The sequence below is a fragment of the Vicugna pacos genome, chromosome X (assembly GCF_048564905.1).
Source record: "Vicugna pacos chromosome X, VicPac4, whole genome shotgun sequence".
Lineage (NCBI taxonomy): Eukaryota > Metazoa > Chordata > Mammalia > Artiodactyla > Camelidae > Vicugna > Vicugna pacos.
The window spans coordinates 79,006,712-79,027,633 of record NC_133023.1 but is presented as its reverse complement, the minus strand read 5'-3'; the positions used below and the strand labels follow the sequence as shown (position 1 = coordinate 79,027,633).

Genomic DNA, 20,922 nt, shown 5'->3' with positions numbered 1-20,922 from the left:
ACCTGTCAGAATGGCTATCATCAAAAAGACAACAAATAACAAGTGTTGGCAAAGATGTAGAGAAAAGGGAACCCTTGTGCATTGTTGGTGAGAATGTAAATTGGCACAGTCACTATGGGAAACAGTATGGGAATTTCTTAAAAAATTCAAAATAGAACTCCATAGGATCCTGCAATTTCAGTTTTGGGTATTTACCAGAAGAAAATGAAAACACTAATTAGAAAAGACACATGTACCACTATGTTCACTGCAGCATTATTTACAACAGCCAAGATATGGAAATAACGGAAATGTTCATCAACAGGTGAAGGGATAATGAAAACGTGATATATATATATATATATATATATATATATACATACACACACACACACACACACACACACACACACACACAATATGGAATATTATTCAGCCATAAAGAAGAATGAAATCTTGCAATTTGTAACAACATGGATGGACTTTGAGGGCATTATGCTAAGTGAAAGAAGCCAAACAAAGATAAATGCCATATGATCTCTTTAATGTGGAACTGAAGCAGAAAACAACCAAACCAAACAAAACAGAAATTGACCCACAGATACAGAGAATAAACTAGTGGTCACCACAATGGAAGGAGGTGGGGTATGGGTGAAATGGGCGAAGGGGATTAAGGGATACAAACTTCCATTTATAAAATAAATAAGTCACTGAGATGTTATATACAACATAGGGAATATAGCCAATAATATTGTGATAACTTTGTATGGTGACAGATGGTTACTAGACTTATTGTGGTGATCTATTCATAATGTACAAAATGTTGATCACTATGTTGTACACTGGAAACAAATATGATATTGTATGTAAAAAAGAGAGGCACATCACAGGGGTGAAGGTGGGGAGGAACATGGCATATTATAAGACAGAAATGCTAGACTATAGGTGTGCGTGTTGGTGTCAGAGAAACAAGGATAGGTAGCAGGCTGAGAAAGGGTCAGATTGTTTGACAGAGGGCCTTTTGTGCAACTACTAACCATTATATATACAACAGATAAACAACAAGGTCCTACTGTATAGTACAGGGAGCTATATTCAATACCTTGTAATAATCTATAAAGAAAAGAATATGAAAAGAAATATATATGTATAACTGAATCACCATGCTGTACAACAGAAACTAACACAACATTGTAAACAGAACATATTTCAATAAAAAATTAAAAAAAAAACAAGCTGCAGGGCTGAGATTGGGTAATATGATAAGAAATGGAAGACCTTGGCCAACATGATCAGGTAGTACTTTAAGAAGTCTGAACTAGCATAGTGGCACTGTTTATGACAGCCAAGACATGGAAACAACCTAAATGTCCACCAACAGATGAGCGGATAAAGAAGTTGTGGTATATTTACACAATGGAATACTATTCAGCCATAAAAAAGAATAAAATAATGCCATTTGCAGCAACATGGATGGACCTGGAGGTTGTCATTCTAAGTGAAGTAAGCCAGAAAGAGAAAGAAAAATACCATATATCACTTATATGTGGAACCTAAAAAAAAAGATAAACAAACTTATTTACAAAAGAGAAACAGACAGAGACACAGAAAACAAATTTATGGTTACCAGGGGTGGAAGGGGGTGGGAAGGGATAAATTGGTAGTTTGAGATTTGCAGATACTAACTAATATACATAAAATAGATAAACAACAATTTTGTACTGTATAGCACAGGGAACCATATTCAATATGTTATAGTAACTTATGGCTAAAAAGAATATGAAAACGAATATATGTATGTTCCTATATGACTGAAGTATCGTGTTGTACACCAGAAATTGACACAGCATTGTAAACTGACTATACTAAGAAGTCTGAACTTGAGTATCATGCAGCAGGTACAACGCAGGAAAGACAGTACAGACACTCCTACAACATAGGGTGGCTGGTTTCATGGTGGGTCAGAAGTCAGGGATCTTGGGAGGACAGGATTGCCATTAGTTAGCCCCCTAAATTTTGAGTCAATCCTCCCAGATTCTGGGGTGCAGAGAGGAAAAAGAAATGTGGTGTGAGCTGAAGCTGGAGAGACAGTCTTAAAAGTCTTCCTTCACCTCCCTGACTAGGTCGATCCCCATCAGTTACTGGCTTTTGTAACAGCTTTCCTTTGTAGCATGTGGCACAGTTCCGATTTTATATTTCCTTGTGTCAATATTTGATAAATGTTCGTCTTCCCCATTAAACTCCACGAGGGGTTGTTCCATGTCTGTTTTGTTCACCAGTGTATCTCCAGTACCAGCACAGTGCTGGGTACTTAGTGGTTGCATGACAAATGTTTGCTGAATGAAAGAAGGTAGCTGTTTACACTCGGGCCTCTCTAAGCCCAGAAAGAGAGGTGTTCCCCTGTGGTTGGGAATGGGTAGGCTGCAATCTTGATGGGGAAAGATGGGCAGTATGGTTACTCTCTTGGGATTATCTGCCTATGCCAATGTGCATTGCATGTACTCTCTTCCCCTCTACTCCCCTGCACTAAGAGAGGCCCTTGTCACACTGCTACAGATGGCTCCCACCAGACAGCATAAGAGCTTGGGACTCTAGAGCCAGGACAACAATGTTAAATTCTAGCTCTGCCACTTACTAACATGCAGCCTTGGGCAAATCACTTAACTTCTCTGCCTCAGTTTTCTCACCTATAAAATAGGGATAATAATAGTTCCTACTCTGTTGTTAAATGAGCCATTACACACATAAGTGCTTAGATCATCGCTTGGTACAGAGTAAGTGCTACATATGTACACCATCTACCAAATGCAGTCTTGGCTCTCAACACAGCTGATAGCTTACCCCAAATATGTCTCCCTTGGCTAGAGTTCAAGTACATAGCCTTCCCCTTTGCTTTGGCAAGATAGGTAGGAGACAGGAAGCAGAAATGATAAATGGTGGGGGGAAGCTGAGAGTGGGTTTGGGTCTGAGGCCTGCCCACCCAGAATGTGGCTGTGGCACAATCTCTGCAGAGATTTTTTTTCTTCTGTTAAGAGTTTACCTTAGGGCTCCAGTGGCTGTTTGCACCACACTTCCAGTCCAGATGAGGTTTGCTGAAGTGCCAGCAAGGACACGCACCCTGCCCACACTCTCCTAACTGTCCTAGCCTCAAAGACACATCTAAACAACTGAGGATGGGGCTGAGATTAATCCATGGCTAAGATTGCCACCTGATCCAGAGGGAAAGGCACACGTTAGTGTTTGGAGACAGTGCAGAGAACCTGTTTCAATGGGGCCCTTTGTACCAAGGTAGGCAAGTTCAGTGCTCAAAAGTTTATTTCTTCAGCAGTATTTTGCCTGCAATTAGGGTGGCCAGTGTAGTGGAGAAGCGCATCTGGGTTCCCTGCTCTGTGAGTAATACGCTTATACAAGGTATACCTTTGTAAAAACATCATTTCAACAACAACAAAAAAACTAGGTGCTTCAAAAATTAGAACTTCAGAGGAAATTCAATCATATTATATACAAATGAAAGATGTAAGGAAATTAAAGGCAGAGAAAAAAAGCATCAGTTTTATGAAGTGTAGGATTTAGTCTTTAGAGGGAAAGATGAAAGAGAATAGTTTATTTAGACTGGAGAAGAGATGGCAAAGAAAGAACTTAATGAATTGTCAAGTATGTGAAGGGACATACATCATCAGTAATAACCAGCTTTTAATCTGTTGCTTCTGAGGACATAACAAAAAGAGAAGAAATTCAAATTGTGACAAGAGAACCGCTGAGAAGATGGTTAGCCTCAGGAACTGTTGCCCCAAGAAGGACTAGAAATATAGTTCTTTATATGGAGATAAAGTAAATCAAAAGGCAAGGCTATCAGCAATAGCGAAGTTGCAATTCTATTTAACCCCAGGGTAATAAATATAGTAAAAATATATAAAATATATTAAGTTACATTATATATGGTAAGCGGTAACTTTGTATTAGACTTTCTCCTGGCATTCTACTTCAGCTCAGTTAAATTTTACAACTTTTCCGTGGGTTGTAGATATCATAATTGCCATTTTCACAGCTGAGAGAACAAAGGTCCTGAGTGGTTAAGTAGCTTTCCCAAGGTAACATCACTGGTCAGCAATATCTATGCCAGGTCAAATCTGTGTCCTTCTGGCTTCAGAACCTATGTCCTTTGCACTATATTTCTGCGTGGATGCAATAATATGTCTTTTTGCAGTTTCCTTTCTTTCATTAATTGTTCTTCACATTAGATGTCACAGAATTTTTCCCCAAACAAAATCACCTCAGCCAAACAACAGGAATACAGTGACTAGCTGGTTATACTAGTAACCAAATGTACACCTCTGCTAAGAGTGGACTCTCTTGGGTGTAAAGAAAAGGGAACCCTCCTACACTGTTGGTGGGAATGCAAATTGATGGGGCCATTATGTAAAACAGTATGGAGGCTCTGTAAAAAACTAAAAATAGAGTTACCATATGACCCAGCAATCTCACTCCTGGGCGTATATCTGGAGAAAACTCTAATTTGAAAAGATACATGCACCTCAGTATTCATAGCAGCACTTATTTACAACAGCCAAGACATGGAAATAACCTAAATTTACCAAAGTAATTTCAATATGCAGCCATAACCAAGAAACAATGCTCTAAATATACAGCTGACCCTCGGTATCTGTGGGGGATTGGTTCTATGACCCTCCCAAATACCAAAATTCGAGGATGCTCAAGTCCCTTATATAAAATTGTTCAGTCTTTGCATATAGCCTACGTACATCCTCCTATATACTTTAAATCATCTCTAGATTACTTTTAATACCAAATAGAATGTTAATGCTATGTAAATAGTTGGAAATACAATGTAAATGCCATGTAAATAGTTGCCAGGGCAAGGCAAATTCAAGTTTTGCTTTTTGGAAATTTCTGGATTTATTTTTTCTCCAATACGTTCAAACCACGGTTGGTTGACTCTGCGGATGCACCACTTGCAGATCTGGAGGGCCTACTGAATTTCAAATTTGTCCATTTTTCGTTATTGAGTCCTCACTCTATGGGAGACAGTGTCCTAGGTCCTTTTCCTGTATTATCTCATTTAAACCTCACAACCATTTGGAAGTAGGTGCTAACATTATCCTCATGGTAAAGATTGCTAGAAAGCTTGAGTACATTGCTCATTATCACCCAGCTAGGAAGCAGCAGGGATGGGATTAGAACTGAGGCAGCCTGGCTCCAGGGAACCCAATCTGAACCACTACTCTGCACTGTGTCCCCAGACCAGAAACCCACCTTCTTATCCTAGAAAGACTGCTATACTCATCTTCCTGGTCTCCCCATTTGTCTTATTTCCTCCCTTCAATCTAGTCTGGACACAAGAACCAGTGAGATCTTTTAAGACATCAACTGGATCATGTCATGCCCGTGTACAACCTTCTGATGGCTTCCCAATGTACCTAAAAAAGGAAATTCAAACTCCTTCCCATGGCTTTGAAGATCCAATGTGGTCTGACTCCTGTTCACCTCTCCAGTCTCATTACATGCCAGTTATATTCCTGCCACATGGGTCCCTAGGCTCCTTGAATGCTCTAAGCTCTTCCCTGCCTGGTCTTTTGAATTTTCTTTCTGTTTGGGATGTTCTTCCGCCAGGACCTTTGCATGGATAATTCCTTTTCATCCTTTTAGTCTGAGAGTACGTGTCATCTCAGAGAGGCCTTTCCAAATGCTCAACCTAAATGCCTTCACCTCTTATTTTCTCAGTCCTTTGTTTATTTTCTTCATAGTACTCACATTATTTATATTTAGATATTTCTTTGTTTATTACGTCTTCTCTGGTAAAACGTGAGTTCCATAAGAGCAAAGAAGATATCTTGGCTGCTATGTATGCCACATATGGCTGTACAGGTTGTGTACTGCACAAGGGCGCCACAGCTACAGAGGTACATTCACAAAGATTTTCTGGTGAATGGCAGTCAAGTATCTTAAGTAAGAGAACCCTTTTTGTAATTCACATAAAGATGCCATAGAGGCTAGTAGTGCCCTGTATGTCAACTGTATTTACTAATATGTATCCAGCCTTGAGCACAGTGCCAAGCATATAGTAAACAATCAATAAGCATGCTGATTGGATAGAAGGAAAGCACAAAATTAGGATACAGCCAGGGGGCAAGTGGGAAAGAGGGGACATAAAGGACTGCTGATAGATTTGGTAATTTGAGAAAAAGGGAATAAAGGAGAAATTAATGGTGATTATGTTTGATCTAGGGAACCTAGAGAAAAAAATTGGTGCCATTATCAAAGAAATGGAACCCAAAGAAGAAAAAAACTGGCTTGAGAAGATGATGATTCCCTTCTGGATATAACTCGAGAAGATGCTGTCTTCCACTTTGCTTTCATTGAGTTTGTCACCATTTTACAGCGGGATTTTAAAAATACTCCTGTATTTACCCTACACAGTATTCAAAATGGTCACATTAATGCTTTGCGAGGCCCATTCTTTCTTTTAAGGCTGTGTGTGGAAATGCCCTGTGTTTTACAATCCAGTCATGTAGGGGCCAAGCTAGAAGGGATTAAGGAAGGAGAGCTACAGATACTTACTTTCACATTAGATGACTGTCACCCTCCTTCCCCTGCTGTGCTCCAGCGCAGTTTCTTTTAGGCAGTGACCCTTAAAAGCAGTGCTTTTATTTGTTCTAACTTTTGTGAATGAAAGCATCTTTAAAAACTAAGGCTACCACAGAAAATTCTCTTTCCCTAGGCCACTGGACAGGTTAATTTCCTCTTCTAAATCTTGCTACTCAGGATGGAGGCACCTGAAGTCTTGGGATGCAGGATACCTACCTCTACACACCCGGCAGCAGGAATCTGGAACAGAGACTGGGAAGGCACAGGTTAACTTGGGGCAAGTCTTGAGACCACAGTACACATTTCCCTCCTGCCAAAGAGAAACAAAATTAAGGTCAGAAAGAGCTGGCATACGTGCTAAGGCTTTAGCTCAGTACCTGGGATGAGTAGGGGCTCAAACACGACACATTCCTCCCCTCCCCACTGCTGTTCCATAGTCGGTTCTAGGTACTTCCTAAATTTTATGATGCATTGTTTTTTTATTTACTATTTCTTCAGGCCACAGACTAAGTCACAGAAGAGTTGGCAATCCTCTTCAGGCATCCTGGTATAAGATGGAACAAAGTTGTCAGTGAGACGGCTGCTCTGAGCTGCCAAACAACCAAATATAGTCTTGCCCCTCTCTTCTCTGTCCATTCTATCCCTTGGCCCTCATTATGCCTCAGCTGGATGTTGGGGTTTGGGGGGAATGCAGATTCACATGATAGCTTCCTTTCATAACACTTACTAGAGTCTCCCTTCCAACAAAGTAGACAAACTCTTCGGGTTGATACAAAACTATGCAAGGTCATCTGAATGGGTAGTTCAGTCCAGCACAAGCCAAGGGAGAGGATCAGATTTACTTGCTAGTTATGTTTGTCCTTGAATAATGTTCATTCCCTAAAATTCTATGTTCCAAACATTATTCCTTAAGCCTTGCACTTAGTTTATAGGAGCATATTGTTCTGGGGCTAGATGGGTTCCTGAAAAGTCATTAGGAAAGCATGGCTACAACAGAATCGCCCACACTACTAAGATCTTCTATTTTTACTAAAAATCCCTAAGCAAGGAGATTCTTTAACTTCCCTTGTCAGTCCAGTGTTTAATACCCTTTATAGGCAGAAAAGTTGTTTCTACACCTAACTTCATTCTCTCATACTTCAGCTTAAACAGCCCTTTGACTCCATTTTCTGATTATATCTATTACATTCTCTGGACTGCACAATTAGATGATAATATAATCAGTATGTCTTCTTCCTGAAGTATACAATTCTCTTAACAAGCAATTTCATCATCAAGTATTCGTTGAGAGTTTTCTCACTGCAGGGAACCAGGAATGAACTGGTTAGTAGAATATTTAAGGGATGGGAACCAAGAGACAACCTATTTTCTTGTGAATTAGACTGAGTGTCCCTAGATCATGCCAGTGACCTTTCTAACCATAGCATTTCCAACACTTCAAATAATTGAGTTGTTCAGGTGAAGGCTTCGGTGGTGTCGTTATTGTAAAAAGGCATACAGGTAGATCAAGGCCATTAGCTCATCTTTGTCCTTTTAAGCAGTCCTAAAGTTTTAAGACAAGGATATAACTAGGTCTGACCTCTTCAACAGAGTAGCTCAGGGTTGATGAAGATCACGGAGTCTGGATTGGTAGGGAGGCTTGTGATTTAGATGCAATTCATCTTTCAATCAAGCACCCTACAGTGTAGGCTCAAACTAAAGGGACAAGTATAGGAGCACTCTTATTTGGGTAGGGGACAGCACGGACAATAAGATACAGGGTCTTACCGAACAGCTGCACTGGGTGCACTGGTTGGGTTGCCGGTTCTGAAAGAGCCCTTCAGCCATGAACAGCTCACCATGTTGGTAAGTGGTCCCATTGTACTCACACGACTTGCTGGTCACCTTATTGTTCGCAGTGGGTAAGGAGTCTTCTGGGACAGAATGGAGAAAAACCAGACCACATATTGGCATCATTGGAAAGAATTTCATAAATCCCAACAGCAGATAGGGCTGTACCACATCGAGGGAGTTAAAAATAGTCCCTAATCCAGTGGCTGATAACTTAGATAATATTAAAGCAGCCAGACAAGAACAGTAACTAATGCGACCACCCACCCATTTCTTCACTTGTTGGACATTTATTGAGCACCTACTGTATACCAGGCACTGTGATGGGCACTAGAGAGAGATCAGTGAAGAAGGACAAGACCCCTCCCTTGATGGAGCTAATAGCCTTAGATGAATAAGGTATTACCTTGCCTGGAAGAAAGGAGTTTTTTCAGATGAGAAACCACCTATTATGACTACCTTGGTAACTGTACTCCCTCCAATGTTTCATATCACTTGCTTGTATCCTTGTTCCAGCCTCTGAAGTTTTTGCTTATTTTTAATCCTTCTACCAAGACTGCTCCCTCCCTCCCACTCTTTTCCACCTATTGAAGTTCTGTCTGACTTTGAAGGCTCAGCAAAAGTCCCCTATCCTCCATGAAGCAGTCCCTCATAGCTCCAGCCCATGATCTGCACCTCTCAAAGTGTCTTATGTCTGAAGTACAAATTTGGCACTTGAATATTATTGTAACTCATATTTGTAAATTATAGCCACTCAGCCAACAATTTACAAAGAGCTTTCACATAAATTGTTACAATAAAGCCTCATAACAACACTGTGAAGCAAGCAAGGCAGATTCTTATCTTCATTTTTCATTTGAGGGTGACAAGTCTCTGAGGTTGAATGACTTAGCTGGAGTCACGAAGGTAGTGAGTGATGAAAAAGGGAACTGAAATCTGGTCCTCTACCTCTAAATTCCATCTTCTTTCTACCAACCCATGTATACATTTGTATGTATTGCTTTTGAAGACTGGGACTCTGCCTTACATGTCTCTTTCTCCATGGAGTCTGGTGGAGGGTTGCCATGTAACAGAACCAAGAGACAACTCAGAGTTCACTCTAAGTGAATGGTCTCAAGAAGTCTTTTGACTAGGCTTCCTTAAAGTGCATACTGTGTACATACACACACACACCCCTCCCAAATAGCAATGAATAAGTGCCCAGGTTAAACTAATCATCAATGTACAAATTAACAATAGATACAAGCAGAGGTTGTGAAGTACCTGTTTGAGGCAGTGGAAGAAGAGAAAAGAGGGGAGTTGTACATTTCACTAGGGAGAGGCTTAAAGAGTTAGACCATCCTACACTGTGGGTGGGAATGTAATGGGTGCAGCCACTATGGAAAACAGTATGGAGGTTTCCTTTTTTTCCTAACATTTTTCATTGAGTTATAGTCATTTTGCAACATTGTGTCAAATTCCAGTGTAGAGCACAATTTTTCAGTTATACATGAACACACATATATACATTGTCACCTTTTTTTCACTGTGATGGAGGTTTCTTAAAAAACTAAAAATAAAGTTTCCATATGATCCAGCAATCCCACTCCTGGGCTTATATCCAGAGAAGACAAAAACTCTAATTTGCAAAGATACATGCACCCCAATGTTCATAGCAGCATTATTTACAATAGCCAAGATATGGACGCAACCTAAATGTCCATCAACAGATGGATGGATAAAGAAGGTGTGATATACATATATAATGGAATATTACTCAGCTATAAAAAAGAATGAAATAGTGCCATTTGCAGCAATATGGATGGACCTAGAGATTATCACACCAAGTGAAGTAAGTCAGGCAGAGAAAAACAAATATTATATGATGCCACTTATATGTGGAATCTAAAAAATAATACAAATGAATCTCTATACAAAGCAGGAACAGACTAACAGGCATGTAAAACAAACTTATGGTTACCAAAGGGGAAAGGGAGATAGGTGAGGGATAAATTAGGAGTATAGGACTAACAGATACAAACTACTATACATAAAATAGATAAGCAACAAGGATTTAGTGTATAGCATAGGAAACTCTGTTCAATATCTTGGAATAACCTATAATGGAAAATAATCTGAAATGTGTGTGTGTGTATATATATATTTATATCTGAATCACTTTGCTGTACACCTGAAAATAACATATCATAAATCAACTATACTTCAATAAATTTTTTTAAAAAGAGTTAGACCATTTTTTATTTCCCACCACTCAAAGCCATAATGAAAATGAGTCCACGTTATGGTGGGTAAATTATACCTCATTAAAACTTTAAAAAAAACAGAATGATATTGTTCTCAGGATATAGGTAAACATGATAAAGGCCAATAATAATATCCATCATCATCAAACAATAGTTAACATTACTGTGCCCTAAATAATATGCTAGGCAAAATGGTGAGTGCTTTTCAATACATTTTCTCATTGGTCCTTACTAGTAACATTCTGATGTAGATATTAAGGTTCTGTCCATTTTGCTGATGAGGAAACTAAGGCTCAAGAAATTAGGAAACTAAGGCCCAGGGTCACACAACTTATTAATTGTAGCACTAGGAGCTGAACTGATGTTTGACTGATTCAAGAATATTCCCTCCTAGGGTGCCAATCACTTCAAACCTGTCACAAGTAAAGGACCATTTAACTTAAAACCAAAACCAACAGAACATGAAGGGGGTGTGGTCCCTGCAGAATGGCCTCAAATACCTAGAAAATTGACATCGCACTTTCTATGGCTTCGTGATTTGGGTAACTGATTCAATTCTATACTTTGCTACATAAATTGATCTAGCTTCAATTTCTGAGTAAATCACTCTTTGGGTGTTAAGTAGTTATTAATGACCCCTTACAGAGTACCAAGGAAGTTCCTTAATTTTGCCTTAAAAAGAAAAGCCTTAGCTCCTAGAAAGCATTTAACTCATACTAATTGGCCCTCTGGCCTGGGCTGAGTCCCTGCTGCTGCCCACAAGTACACACAACAGACAGCTGCAGCTGGTACACATGCGTGAAACCCAATGGACAAAGTACAAGAGCAGGGCCATTTGCCCCTGGGCCCTAATTATACCAAATTGCAGTATTTTGTGGTGAAGGAAAACTCGGATGACCTACAAAATAATATTTGCCATGACTCTTACAAGAGCTGGCAAATCTTTGGAATACTGAAAGAAGAGAAAGTTTGGGTTTTGGTTTTTTTTGAGTTTTTCTTTTTGCCTCAAAAGAACTTGGATTGAGTTTTGAATTGGGTCTTCCACCAAGGTGAGGCAACTGCAGAATGAAGTTTTCCAGTGGACCTTGACCTTGAGAGTCTTTCTTGTAATAGTCTTCAGAGTAACCTGGCATTGGAGTCTATTAATCTACTCAACAGGAGTTGGAGAGAAAGCAAAAAAGAGGAAGACAAAAAAATCAAAGAAAAAGAAACCAATGATGGTCATGCTTAATGTTAGTTTTACGCAAGAAATTTATCTTAACATCTCCCCATTTAATCTTATTTCATTTTTCTAATATCCCTAATGGGGCTGAGGACAGGGGAGAATTATGAATATGAGGCTACTAATGCCTCAAAAGATTTGGTCCTTATCACACAGCTATTTACTAGAAGAGCCAACTTGGAAATACACTTTTCCTGCCTTGAAGTTTGGGCTCTTTTCACACAGTGGGTATTAAAACTGGGGGACAAAAAGGAAATGAAATTAGTCCTTGGAAGAGATATCTGTGTTCTCATGTTTATTGCATCCCATGTTTACTGCAGCATTAGTCACAATAGCCAAGATATGGAGACAACCTAAGTGTTGATCCCATATTCTATATCCTTGGATGGATAAAGAAATTGTGGTGTGTGTATATGCATATATAATGGAATATTCAGCCTTAAAAAAGGGATCCTGCCATTTGCAACAACATGGTTGAACCTTGAGGACATTATGCTAAGTGAAATAAGCCAGATACAGAAAGAAAAAAATGCATAATCTCACTTATACATGAAATCTAAAAAAGTCAAATATGTAGAAGCAGAGACTAGAATGGTGGTTACCAGGGGCAGGGAGATGTGAGAAATGGGGAGATATAGGTCAAAGGGTACAAAGTTTCAGTTACGTAAGATGAATAAGTCTAGAGAGCTAATGTGCAGCATGATGGTTACAGTTAATAATACTGTATTGTATACTGGAAATTTGCTAAAAGAGTAGATTTCAGGTGCCCTCACCACAAAATGAATGGTATATATCAAGAGATGATGTTAATTAGCTTAACTGCAGTAATCATTTCAATATGTATATGTATATCAAATCAGCATGTTGTATACCTTAAATATTTACAATTTTTATTAACGAAAAGAATTTTTTTTTAAAAAACTGGAGGGCAGGATCACTGAGTCACAATCCTAGCTTGTGTACCCACCTCCTATAACACTGCACAAGTCACTTTACTTCTTTGGGCCTCGACTTTTCTATCTAAGGATGGGATACGGAACTTAAATCTCCCCTTGCATCTTTGAAGGGCCAACACAGCATGCAAGGAACCACAGAAGCAAGGAAAGCCACCTTGGACTCTTATCCTCTCCCTTCCCAGATTTTCCAAGGTGGTTGGGTTTCTAACCAACTATCCTTGGACCACATTCAGTGTTCCTGGCCAAAAGCTGGCAGGAAATCAGTTTGAAGCAAGGCTGGCTTCAGGGCCCTTCAGGAGAATGCTACAACAGAAGTCGCCAGGCTGCATGATTTTTAGCCTCTGCCATCTCCCGTTTCTAGTCAAATCCCACACAGCACTCTGAGCAGTGGAGGAAAGACACTGTCAGGTAAGACCAGCATTAAGCCATCTGACTACAGTTGTGTTGCAAAAAGGCACTGCCCCTTCTCCCCCAGTAAGGGATGATCTTATATGTAAGCAGAACTATGATTTCTGAGGTGCTCAGAAAACACTCCCTTATCCTAAGGATCTCTGACCTCCTTTTCTCTCACTGATGCTTAAAATGCCATTAGAAGTCCATTCCTTTGAAATAAGTGATTGCCTTTTGGCAATCAGATCTTATAATTCAAAAATTTCTCTGAGAGGATACACATTGTCAGTAACATCTTAGTGTGAATAACTTTGCCGCAGGCTTTTTCCCCCTTCAGAGCAAATGGCAAAATTAACCAAAAAGTCTGTGGTCCTATCCCACTTCCTTTGGTACACCATTCTCTCCCCTCCTGGCACAACCCCTCTAGAACCCACTGTCCCCAAGCTGGTGGCTCTCTTCTCCACTCTCCCTACCATAAAATTTTCATTTCTTAATGGGCCAGTTCTTTGCTAGTCAGAAAGGCCATTTGTAAGTAGGGAGACAAATCAGCTCCCCGGATTTATGAGATAAATGTACACCTCTCCAGAGCTCCCAGGCATCGGATCTCCTTGACTCCAAGGAGTCCCTCCCTTCTCTTGCCATTGCTACTGTTACTCAAGATCTGACTTTATTTTTGATGGCTGAGCTTGATGCTTATGTTTCCAGTCTGATTCCCTCTTGTCCTAGTGGCACAGTCCCAGCATATCCGCAGGCCATTTTGGAGGTGGTGGTGGAGGTGGGATATGTAGATGATGGTAAAAGGCTTGAAAGAAGAGGTGATGACCCCTTGTATTTCCTTGAGACACACACACACACACACACACACAACAAAACAGACTTGTATAGTCCAAAGGGCTAAACTCTCCAGGTCCCAGAAACACAAGAAAAGAGCAGCACAAGTCTACAAAAGGAAGCTCTGCATTGGATGCTGTAGTGTTTTTCAGTTCCGTATCTCAGTGATGCAAGCAAAAGGAATTAAGCCTGGTCTCTGGGGTCTGCAAACATTACGTATAAATCTCCGCTCTGGCATGTCTTTTGCTCTGTGACTTTGGGAAAGATACTTAATCTCTTTGCACTTCAGAATCCTCATCTTCAAAATGAGCATGCCATCTACCTTACATGGCTGTGAGGTTTAGAGATAATTTATTTTAAAAGCTCCAAAGTATCTGGTACATAGCAAAGTTCACAATAAATGGCAAATGGTGTTGGTCTAGAGAAAAGGCACATAGGAGAAAGCTATTAACCTGAATAACATGAAGGCATTTGCCTTGTTTCCATGGATGCCTGGACAATTAATTAAAAGGCATTCACATTGTGCTTATGTGTATGGTGGGAGCGGCGGGGATAAAGGCCGTTTCCCTCTTGTTTTCTTCTTCATTCATCTAACACTTATGAAGGTCCTTCAGCTACACCTGGCACTGATAGGTTCTTGTCGGAGCCAGCCGACAATCGATCAGGTCCAGAAACCTGTGCCACAGGACTGAGAAAAGAAAGACAAGACTAGAAGGTGGGGTTGAGAGGGTCTCACTCTAGCCCGCAAGACGCTAAGCCAAGAGTGGACCTCGAGTTTATTTCAGGCAGTTAATTTATACAAATTAAAGTGACTACCTTGTGCATTCTTGCACGTAGGCACAGGTATTGTTTTATGGTTTAAACACAGTGTGTACTAAACTCTCTAACTTGTGCATTGTTCTATAGATCAATGTTGTTTATAATACTCATAAACTAGGGTATATGTTCCCACATACCAAGATCACTAACTAAGGTTATTGTTTCTATAAACTAAGATCACTAACTTGTATGCTGATTGTATCTCTCTGTTCAAAGATCATCAGTAGCTTAATGGCTCAGGATGTTCCTAGGGCTTTTAGATCACCTGGTGCATTCTTTCCTGAAAAGGGGTGGCGGGACAGAGATTGTCTTTGTTAGATCAATCTCAGAGCCTGACGCCAGCACTTTGGGATTTATTGTCCCTTTCTGTGCTCGGCAGTCCTCAGGTCATGAGTGGCTCCCCGCAGGTTCTTGATTATACCTTGACAGTAGCTGGTACCATGGTAGGTTAGAGCTACAAAGATAGATAAATAAGATGTGTCCTGGACTTCAAGGAGATTTCTACTCTCATTGGAGGGGCCAGCACAAAAAGGTATTAAATGACAACATAATTAAATAACATGTAAAGGTTAAGAATGGAAGAAAGGTCATATTATCACAAATTGCCCAACTATGTCAAGTATGAAAGAGTATCAACTGCATTACTATGGATTCAGGTTAGACACTAGAAAGTATTTTAGCTGAAAGTGTTAGGGGAAACTGAAATCACAGGTCAACCAGCCATGGAGGGTAGTCATTTTCAAACTGTTCTGTACTGCTTTGGGATTCCTCAGAGGTGTCAGGGAGGCATGAGGAAAGAAATCCATTCTTCACTTCCATTTCAATAGAACAGCTCCAATTTTATTGGTGTATGTGTTTTTAGGATTTTTTTTTTTATGATTTCAATCTAACAAAGAGCTTTGCTGCTAATAGACACTGTAAAACCACTGGCATAGAAACTTTTCAGAGATATGCTGTTTTTGAATTAAAATCCGATTTATCTATAATATATAAAGAGCTCCTAGAAATTGGTAAGAAAAAGACTAATAGCTCAACAGTAAAAAGTGGGCAAAGACTATATAGAGTTGACAGAAAGGGAATGACAAATGGCTCTTAGACATAAGAAAATGTGCTTAACCTTATTCATAAGAGAAATGTACCACTATGAAAAACAGTGTGGAAGTTCCTCAAAAAATTAAAACTAGAACTACCATATGATCCAGCAATTCCACTTCTGGATATTTATCTGAAGAAAATGGAAACACTAATTTGAAAAGATACATGCACCCCCATGTTCACTGCAGCATCATTTACAATAGCTAAGACATGGACACAAGCTGTTTCCATTGATGGATGAATAGATAAAGATGTGATATGTGTGTACACACACACACAGACAATGGAATACTATTCAGCCATTAAAAAAATAAAATCTTGCCATTCCTGGCAACATGAATGGATCTTGAGGGCATTATGTTGAGTGAAATAAGTTAGGAAGAGAAAGACAAATACTGTATAATCTTATTTAGATGTGCAATCTTAAAAAATAAAAAGCTCATAGATACAGAGAACAGATTGGTGGTTGCCAGAGGCAGGGGGGTGGGTGAAATGGGTAAAGTAGGTCCAAAGGACTTATAAAATAGATAAGTCATGTGGATGGAATGTACATCATAGTGACTATAGTTAATAACACTGTATTACATACTTTAAAGTCGCTAAGAGAATAAATCTTAAAATTCCTCATCATAAGAAAAAAATCTGTAACTATATATGGGGACAGATGTTAACTAGACTTACTGAGTTGATCATTTTGCAGTATATACAAATATTGAATCATTATGCTGTACACCTGAAACTAATATAATATGTCAATTATACTTCAGTTAAAAAATCTACATCGAGATACCATTTTTCTTATCAGATTTGCAAAAATCCAAAAGTTTGATTAATAAACTTTCTCAGCAAGGCTGTGGAGAACTGATACAAACACTACGGAGAGAAATTCAGCAGTATCTATCAATTTTAAAATATATGTATTTATGACCCAATAGTAGGATTTACTTTTAAGAATTCGTGCTACAGATATACTTGCACATGTGTGAAATATCTAAAAGTTATTCACTGCAGCACATCTGGTTAAATATGTGATGACTCACTAATACAACAAAATAGTATGCAGTTGTATAAAAGAATGAGTAAGCTCTCTATGCACTAACATAGAAAGATAGCTTATTAGGTGAAAAAAATATAAAGTGCAAAATTCTATAAATAATATACTACTTTTTATGTAAATAGAATATATTTTAAAGAGTATATATTTATAGTTGCTTATATTTTCATAAAGAAAATCTGGAAAGATACATAAGAAAATATTGAAAGTTATGGGGGGAACTGTGTTCTAGGGAGAAAGGTAAGAATTGGATGGATGTGGGATGGGGTGAATTAGACATCTTACTGCATATCTTTATATATACCTTTTTATATGTAAATATATATAATCATATATACACATACATACATATATCATTCATATTCTTGAATGATACAAATGTTCCTATTCAAAAATTAAATTTGAAGAGTCTATATTTGAAAAAGATTCTACTTCAAGACCATTTTGGGTCTCTTCCCACCATAGAAAATCAATCCTACAAAGCTGGTCATAGAAGCTCAGCTCTATTACTACTGGGACCGACTTTAGCCAGGCCTGTGTTTCCAGTGTGACTACACTGAGCTGGTTCTCTCCTGCAGACACTATTCAGCACCTTTGGGGAGAGTGGTGGGGGATCTATTACACTGCTTTCTGAAATAAACTGCTTTAAATAAAGTTTGTAAATTTGGGCTGACATCTGGGCCTTGGCTCAGCTGGAAAGAAAGCAGGTAAATAAGGATGCTAATGGGACACCTCTTGCGCTCCTCCAAGGAGCACCACTGTAAGGGAGGGAAGAATAGTTGGGCGCTGCATCTCGGTCAAGCTAGGTCAGAGTATACAGAAAGGATGTGACACATCTTGCAGAATTAATGCATGCCAAACAGTAGGTGTCTAAAGTCCCCTTCCAAGAAAGAAACATTGCTCACCCTCTGAGGCCATGTGGGTTCAAATGAGTTTTTCTTTGGGATGCTCACTGAAATCAAAAGTATTTCTTCAAATGGGTCCATCAGCTAAAGCAATGACACCTTCCATTCAGATTTGTTCCTTCAGTTCTCCAATCACTATTACTTCTTTTTGCCTTTGGCTGCTCAAAGTGATGACTTAACTAGACCTGCTGTCCTTAGGCAGAGACCTGTGATTTCCAGATCTTCCCCAAACTCTCCTTCTCCATAAAAACTTAATCCTTCTGTGTCCCATCACACTGAGGCCCTGCTGGGGTAGGGGGGGTAGCACTCATCTTCTTGACTAATTCATACCAAGGTGCCAATGGAAGACAATATTTAAAAAACAGGTTCTTTTTCTAAATGATTAAATTGTAACTTCAGCCTTTGATGCTTTATCCATAATGAGACTGTAGAGCACAGGGCAAGGAGGGCGAAACATTCTGAAACTTAGGGCTCAATGTGGGGGAGTTTACTGACAATATAGCCTCTAAGATCTGTCCTAGTGGGCGGAAAGGCCTTACTTTAGGGTGTCCAAATTGTGTTCGAAATCTAGCTCCCCTACTAATTAGGTACCACTCATTAACTAAGCAAATCACCTAGCATTCTTGAACCTCAGTTCTCCCATCTATAAAATGGGGCTGATAATAGTACTTACCTCATAGGTTGTTGTGAGGATCAAATGAGGTGAGACACCATGCTCAGCATAGTGCCAGGTACATATTAGTGCTCAGCAAATGCCGTTATTGTTATATTACTACTAGCTTTAAATGATAGGGTTTCTGGAAGGCAGAAAGCAGGTCGATAAGGGAAGAAATGTGGGGTTGTTTGTTCTTACAGTGCCTGTTATAGACTGGATGTTTATGTCCCCTTCACCAAATTCATACACTGAAGACCTAATCCCCAATGTGATGGTACTTTAAGGTGGGCCTTTGGGAGCTGGGGCCCTCATGAATGGGATTAGTGCCCTTATAAGAAGAGACAGGGGAGATGATGTCTTCTCTTAACCATATGAGGACACAGCATGAAGGTGGCTGTCTACAAGCCAGGAAGCAGTCTCTCACCAGACACCAGATATGCTGGCACCTTGATCTTGGACTTTCCAGCCCCTAGAACTGTGAGAAACAGGTGTTTGTTGTTTAAGCCATTCACCTCTGATATTTTTGTTATAGCAGCCCAAACTGACTAAGACAACTGTCTTTCACTGCCCTGTAAAATGTCTCAAATATTGCCAGGCTCTGAGTGTAACTAGAGAGCCACTTCTGAATCATCACGTTTACTAAGAATCCTTCTGTGCCTCAGCTTCCAGCTGACTCCATCTGCCCTATCGCCCCATCTCAGTGGGGAGCCCACTGAGAGTGATTTCTCTAGCCAAGCAGCTGAGTTCTGGCGAAAGCCATCTACCAAATGCAGAGTCTCTGCTTTAGATTTCTTGAGGGCTCCAGACAGGTGGATTTATTTAAGGGTCATGAGTGTATCTGTGATTGAGTAGTCCTGAAGGTCAAAGGAGAAAATCTGAACTCAGCCAACTCTCCCACTGTATTTTGGCCATTATTTCCAGGCTCCTCTCCTGCTGCATGTTTTCTAGAGCCGCTAAACAAGTCATTGTGGATTGGTCTGAGTTTCAGCTTTGTTCTGGGTCAGTACCTGAGCTCTTCCCTGGAATTTCATATTTTTCAGTTTAGGATGCCTCTCTCCTTCCCCTCTTCATCCATTTCCCCTCTGCCTGCCCTTTATGGCCCAATTCTAGTCTTACCTCTTCAAAAAAGCCTTGTCTAACTATTTCCACACTCAAAGGTCTCTTTAGGGGAAGGGAAAAGGGTAGAGCAGAGTGCTCCTGCTATGTCAGAGCTTCCAAAGGTGGCAGGTTCACTCTGTCCCAAACTCTCTTCTTCTCTGCTCTGCCAGAGTGCTTGACATGGTCCCAGCTTCAAGTATTAATTAGAGTAGGGCTCTGCCTTTCCCAGAGGTTTAATAAGTTCACAGTAATGAATACTGAAGACTGAACAGTCCCCCAATAAAGAGCAAGGTCTTGGAGGCAAGGGGACAAAAACCACAGTGACACACCACTTCGCACCTACTTGGACAGCTATAATAAAAAAAGGAAATAATAATAAGCATTGGCAAGGATGTGGGGAAAATGGAACCTTTGTATATTGCTGGTGGGAATGTGAAAATGTAAAATGGTACAGCTGCTGTGCAAAAAAGTTTGGCAGTTCCTCAAAAGTTAAACATAGAGTTACCGTATGAACCAGTAATCCCACTTCTAGGTGTATACTCAAGAGAACTGAAAGCAGAGACTCAAACAGATCCTTGTACATGAAGGTTCATAGCAGCGTTATTCATAATAGTCAAAAGTGGAAACCACCCAGTGTCCATTAATAGATGAAATGATAAATAAAATGTGATGTATCAGACAATGGAATATAAATCAGTTAGAATGGATGAACCTTGAAAACATTATGCTAAGTGAAAGAAGCCAGACACGAAAGGTCACATACTATACAATTCCATATTTATGAACCAGGAGCTGGGGGGAGGGAAAACAGGGCGTGACTGCTAGTGGGTATGGGGCTTCTTTCGGGGATGATGAAAACATTCTAGAATTAAGACAGTGGTGATGCTGGCAATATCTTGTAAATACACTAAAACCAACTTAACTGTACTCTTTAAAAGGATAAATAGTATGTAAATTATATCTCAAATAAAGCTGTTACCAAAAAATTTAAATGACCACACATCCTACAGTGCAGACACAAAGGCTGAGTATCAGCGTGGGGCAGGCCTGGACAAACTGAAAGTGCTGTGTGCCCTGGTGACAGGGAGGCAGGTGAAGACTAGAAAGGTCAATGAAAAGGAAAGGGAGAACCATAAAGGGGCCGAGAGGGTCAATCCCAAGTCATAATTTTGTCCATAGGGTATGCACCTTGGGAGTTGGGATAGGTCTCCCAGACAGCTGAGCTCAAGGAGGGGGCTC

At 39.8% G+C, this 20,922-nt stretch overlaps 1 protein-coding gene across 4 annotated transcripts in view; it reads right to left on the bottom strand.

The window, feature by feature from the left end:
- The window catches only part of CHRDL1 (chordin like 1), a 116,943-nt gene that overhangs the window by 40,819 nt on the left and 55,202 nt on the right, over positions 1–20,922 (bottom strand). For 2 of the 4 annotated variants that reach the window (XM_006215184.4, XM_015248664.3), the window contains 2 exons: positions 8,353–8,498; positions 6,802–6,895 (listed from right to left, as the gene is read on the bottom strand). In XM_006215184.4, the coding sequence (XP_006215246.1) occupies positions 6,802–6,895; positions 8,353–8,498 (240 nt within the window). The remainder of the gene's footprint in view (positions 1–6,801; positions 6,896–8,352; positions 8,499–20,922) is intronic. The other 2 variants (XM_006215185.4, XM_031675487.2) reach the window with 1 other exon arrangement.